This window comes from Neolamprologus brichardi, chromosome 5, assembly GCF_056152115.1.
Source record: "Neolamprologus brichardi isolate AB-2024 chromosome 5, ASM5615211v1, whole genome shotgun sequence".
Lineage (NCBI taxonomy): Eukaryota > Metazoa > Chordata > Actinopteri > Cichliformes > Cichlidae > Neolamprologus > Neolamprologus brichardi.
Window position 1 is genome coordinate 15,643,829 of NC_142108.1, and position 5,950 is coordinate 15,649,778.

Genomic DNA, 5,950 nt, shown 5'->3' on the forward strand with positions numbered 1-5,950 from the left:
GAACAGAAAAATGTTTTAGTGGTTGATTGACACATTTTTCATGTATCTCTAAAATATTTCCATTTTTTCATTTTTGAAGATTTTTACCTTCAGATTACTGTGAACTATATCCCCCCACCATCTCTCTTTGCATCAGGATTTCAATGCAAAGGATTAAGGCACACACATGTACAGTAATATAAAACACTAAAATGTTAATGTTATTATTATAAAAAAAACTATGCCACAAATATTGATTTCCTATTGAATTACTATTTTAGTGATCAAGAGTGAATTGTACCCTCAATTTCTTAGGAGACAGGAGTGAAAACTGATACGGTCTTCTGCTTCAGGGTTCAATGATGCTCTTCTGCATACCTTGGTTGTAACATGTGGTTCTTTGAGTTACAGCTGCCTTCCTATCAGCTTGAAACAGTCGGACCATTGTCCTCCGACATCAATGAAACATTTTCACCCAGAGAGCTGAAGCTCACTGAATATTTGATCTTTTTTGGACTCTCTGTAAACCCTACAGATGGGTGTGTTTCTGAAATTCAGTTTGAACTTCAGCTGGTCATCTTAATCATGTCTACACACCTAAATGCACTGAGTTGCTGCCCTGTGATTGATTGATTAGATATTTGAGTTAACATGTAATTGAACAACCGTACTCAATTAAGTGGTCAGCAAGAGTATATTGCACTTATACCAATATTTTGGCAGAAACCTCACATTGTAGGTTAAATTATGCGAATGCATCCAAAATATTTTACAAACATAGAAACTCTTTATTACAACAGTATCTCTCGCTTTAGCTTCAGCTGTGTTTTTTTTTAACACATTCATATCATTGTACAGTGGAAGTCATTCTTTATCTTCACCACAGCTTAAAAAACAATCTCCGAACAAGTCAAAAAAAAAAACCCTAACACAAACATTCAACATCATTCACAGTTTGAGATATTTAGACGTGATAAAAAGAAGGTGTCAAGTTGGCCTTGTCACTAAAACACCCTCTGAAAAAATATCTTAAAAACCCTGTTTCCACAATACATAAGAAAGCCTCTTTATTTTAATCAGTCATTTTCACACGTCTCCCTTCTAACAGTTCGCTATAAAATACAATTTCAGCTCATAGTTAAGCTGCAAAACCAAGTCTTTTAAAAACCTCAAGCAAATTCTGTCTGCTCTGTTCTTCCCACAACATTAAAGTAGTGTGCAGGGGTCGTATTAGACAGTGAAATATTGTTTCCTGCACTGAGGTACTTAAAAACAAAACCCTGAAGAGAATCAGGGTAGTAAAAAGAAAACAATCCACATGTATTCTCCTTAAAATCTCACAGCGGAAAAACACGAAGAAGGCAGTTACTGCACTTGTCAAAATACATTGGCCTCCTTGTCATCACTTCTTTTACAAATACCTAAACTCATCATTTAAAAAATGCTTGTGTTGACTGACATACACAACCAAACGTTACACAATTTTACTGAACATAACTTAGAGTTTAGTACATTAAACAATGTAGAGAACAGAATCATCATTCAATTTTTAGCAGTGCATCAAGCGAATGCTGATTTGTTAATTTTTTTAAGATCTAAATTTATATCCAAAGACATTGATAGATACATCACATGGCAGGAAGCGGGGGTAACCCTAAACATCGTAGTTACATCGTAAAGCACCAAGGAAAGTTTGTCTGTAAACAGCTTGTACCAAATCCATGAGCAGTCAGGCCACAATATGTACACATCTAATGTAATCGAATTGGCTTAAAGCTGCCATTGTCACTGACAAAACTCCAAACTATTGTTCAATATAATGTTTTTATTGCTGTGTTCTTTAACATTACTTTTCTTGCAGTAATGTTTAAAATGACTTGCTGAAGTCTTGTAAAAAAAACCAAAAAGAAACAACAAAACTTTTTAATCTTCATATTTGTATACTAGGGTAATTTTTCTGATAGCAAGATGTAACTGCACAATATTAAAGTAATGATTTCAGAGGGAGCCAGTGTATTTAAGCAAGTGTTTCTTAATTTGAGATGAAAAGAAATTCTTCAAAAATATTTTACTGCCAAAACGTCAGAGACTCAAACACCAAATTAATCTTTTTTTTCATCTATTAAAAAAGCTTAAACAACATAAATAGCAATTCAGTGAGTCATTTACTGTACAGAGCTGAGCCGAAGGCCAAAATACAGCCTTTTATTTTCTTTTTTTTTTTAAATAAAGCAGTAACTTCCCTGTTCGCAAGCAAAAGTTTGTACATCTGCATTTAACTGTTCAACCATGATTGTTTTCAAAAACAAGGATGAAAACTGATGAGGCAAAGTGCAGTGATCCAAAGATACAATTATTAGTCTTTAAAATGAAGTTAGCTACCTGGTGGACAGCTTTCAAGAAAAAATAGAGAAACGTGTTTTCCTGAAAGACTGTGTTTCTTTGAACGTATTTTTCAAAATATAGAGACATTGAAAAGTCAGCTGTCTGTATATATATGGTTGTTTTTTGCCTGTTCAATCTCAATAAACTCTGAAGTCTCCTCTGCAATTTGTCCTGGGATACGGAAATCAATGGGTATGGCATGTGCCGGCTCGGCTGGCTGTGACTGAGCCACAGGGCAGCAGGCCTCACCCTTAGGACTGGAAGTGCTGTGAGAGTTTTGAGGATCCAAGTTGCAGCCGGTGCCCTGAAGAAACTGAAGGAAATTTTCCTCTATGGATCCTTCACGGCTGGGCAGTCTGTCCTCCACCTCGATCCCCGCTCGACGAAACAGGCAAGGCAGATGCTTGCCCAGCTCCTCTCGGATCTGTCTGTTCAGACAGCCGTAGAAGAAGGGATTGGAGGTGAAGCAGAAGTAGCCAATCCAGGTGACCACTTCCTCTAGAGAGGCCAGTGTGGCTGGAGGGCTGGCAGCCAGTGCTGAATACAGGTGGAAAGTAAAGTAGGGCAGCCAGCAACAAAGGAATTGCCCACCCACTGCTGCCAACACTGCTGCAGCCTTCCCTCCTCCAAAAGGGCGTTGTGGAGTTCCTCTGCCAGTTCCAGTACCTGTCCCGGAGCTGGTAACCATTGTAGAACGGCTGCTGAGTGACTCTGACCGCTGGCGGCGAGGTGTGTCCATCCACGTGGGCAGTGGGCCATGGTGCATGGCAGCCACTCGGGCCACTTTAAACATGTTGCAGTAGACAACGAGAATAACCAGCAGTGGGCACAGAAAATACACCAGAGTGAAGAGGACCATGAAGGCCAAACGGTTTGACCCTCCCCCTGTCCAGTGCAGTGAGCAGCGCCTGTGACCCTGAGCCGGGGGAGGTGGCACGGCACCGCCACCCCCTCCCTCAACCCCGCTACTCTCCAAAAGAGGAGTTTTTCCACCCTGCAGGAACCAAGCGAGCAGTGGCAGAGCAGACATGGCCAGAGCTTTTACCCATATCCCTACAAGCACCGAAGCTACCAGGCCAATGGTCATCTTCACTTCATAACGCATCGGATGTATGATGTAGTAATAACGCTCCACATTGATGACAGAGATAGAGAGGATGGCAGCACTGACTAGGCACACACTGAGAAAGAGGTAGCTCCTGCACAGGGCCTCCCCGAAGAAGGTGCGGCTCGAGAGCATGCCAAGGGGCATCAGCACCAGGGCTGCCAGAAGGTCCACCACGCACAGGTGGAAGACAAAGGCAAACTTGTGGAGCTGCGGGGCCTTGGCAATGACTGCCATGACAGCGACGTTACCCACCACAGCCAACAGATCCATGAGCAGCATCGCCAGTAGGGCTAGCGACTGAGACAGAGCCCAGCCTTCAGGCAGAGAGGAGGCAGACATGTTGGATGTAGGCTGTGGAGGTGTGTGGGAGGAGTTCCACATTGGCTCCATTGAAGGGTGGGACGAGGCAGGCGGGCAGAGTCAGTCACAGGCCCATCACCCATCCTTCAAAGAAAGGGAAATGTGGCCAGAAAACAGTGACTTGAAAATGAGGTAAAAGGCTGTCCCGTAGTCCAGAAGATGTTGCTGTGATGTCAGGAAGTTTAGATGTTTTGAATCCTTTCCATTTAAAAAGCCTTCTTGTCTTTCATCAGTCACAAACCCACCCTACAATAAGAAGAAGAAGAAGAGAGGGTAAATATCTGTGAGTGGATGTTTGCCTGTGTGTGTACTGTGTCATGAGAGACCTCTAATTTGCAAATATCAGTTATATGAACTCATCCTTCCATGGTGAGTTTCCCTTTTTGTCCCAGCTACCATCAAAATTAATTCACTTAGATGAAGTTTTATAAAAATCCTCCTTAGCTTCTGAAATCTCCGTTAAAGCGATCTTGCTGATAAGGTAATTCAAAGCCACCCCTCAAACCAATTAACTCTATTAGATATTCATTATTCAAGGCATGGACATTTGACACCTTTTTTAGCAACATGCTGCAGGAACTGAGTGAGTAAAATGAATGAAAAATGAGAAGTCATCATGCAGTAGAGTTAGGCCACGTCTAAAACCAAATAATAATACTGAAAAAAATGCATATTTATTATCAGAATAACTCTAAGGGAAAAAATTGGAGAGAAGTTAAATTTTTAAGAATATATTACAGCAAAGAAGGTCAACGATAAATCCAGACTTATTCTTCCCGGGCAGCAACTGCAGGAGGGTATAAATACTTTTCAAGCACACATCCTGTCTGTACATGAGCTAATTCACCAAAACCAGTACTATCACTGACTAGTTAATAGGCCTTTTCCACCACATCTACAACTGCCATGAGAGCACTTCGCTTGCTTCAAAGATATATGCATACTTTGTGGTTAACCTGCATATTTATGACTACCTTTTCTAGCCCAAAAAAACCAAAACCTAGCCACAGACTCTGGGAGGCCTGTATGTAGGTCTGTGATTGTACAGAGGGTGATGTCTTCCACTGAGGAAGCCCTGATCATTTAGAATGAGTTAATTTAATGTTCCAAATAGAAATTCTACAGATGTTCACAGGTTGAGCAGGCTGTTAGCATGTTACCTGTGCACAGAAACAGAGAGCTATGGTTGGCTGTTGCCATATAAAGGAAACCATGCTGCCTGCTAATATGAATTCTGTCTGCCACAGATGTGACGTTTACAGTCACAGTAATCCACGTTCAAGTAAATACTGAGCTCTAACCTCTCTCATCGCCTATGAATGACTGCCCACACTGAGCAATGTCTGTATACCACACATAAGGGTACAGTCAATTCACTTTAACCCTCCTGCCTGGTTTGGCCATTCCTTTCCCTTCCATCTGCTGTTTTAATTATTAATGCATTACACCCATTTTAATAATAAGCAAGGCTCTTATTCTGTATATCAGAATGTAGCTTAAATGAATTTGTTGCAGTCAGCGCTACACAACGAGCAGATTACAGGAGGCGTGAGAGAACAAGCGAGGAGAATGTGGTGAGGATCGGGGAGTGTGATGGGAAGACACAGAAAGAAAAAGGCAGAGAGCATAATATACCTGAATCAAAGTATTTCCTGATGCAGCTGTCTGCTGCTTTGGGGTCTGAGGATGGAATCCTGGTTTAGCTCCTACTGCTGAGGTACACAGTGGAAATCAATCACTGTACCTTAAAAAATGCTGCTGAGGTACTTCCCACTGTAACAGCCTGTTTCTTTCTCCATCCCTTGATCTGCCTTGTGCATCCTTCTCCCTAGCTGACAACAGTTGTGGCAGCAGAGATTTCTCTGAAACGATGCTGATGTAAATGCTTGCAAAGACACTAGCTCACTCTCTGCCTTCCCCCTCCACTCACACACATTGCAGAGATGGAGCAGGAGGCAGTGAGAAACAGGACCAGAGCTGCTGTCTCCACAGGGTCCTAATGTCCTTACCGTCATCTCAATCTGAATCTTCAAAAATGAAGGAATGCCACTGCAGCAGCGTTATAAATTTGTTTTAAATAACGAGTGCTTTAGTGTGTCTCCGCCGGGTTGTCACAAA

The 5,950-nt window shown here is 41.7% G+C and overlaps 1 protein-coding gene across 2 annotated transcripts; it reads right to left on the reverse strand.

The window, feature by feature from the left end:
- Positions 1–788: 788 nt before the first annotated feature.
- Positions 789–5,739, reverse strand: LOC102779322 (G protein-coupled receptor 61-like). Of its 2 annotated transcripts, none has more exons than XM_006806726.2 (2): positions 5,577–5,739; positions 789–4,078 (listed from the first exon to the last, which is right to left on the reverse strand). In XM_006806726.2, the coding sequence occupies exon 2, from the start codon at positions 3,860–3,862 to the stop codon at positions 2,459–2,461; it is 1,404 nt and encodes a 467-aa protein (XP_006806789.1). In that variant the 5' UTR covers positions 3,863–4,078; positions 5,577–5,739; the 3' UTR covers positions 789–2,458. The 2 variants fall into 2 exon arrangements, with proteins under 2 accessions (XP_006806789.1, XP_006806788.1); XM_006806725.2 differs by having other exon boundaries at positions 5,468–5,739.
- Between the last annotated feature and the right edge of the window lie 211 nt (positions 5,740–5,950).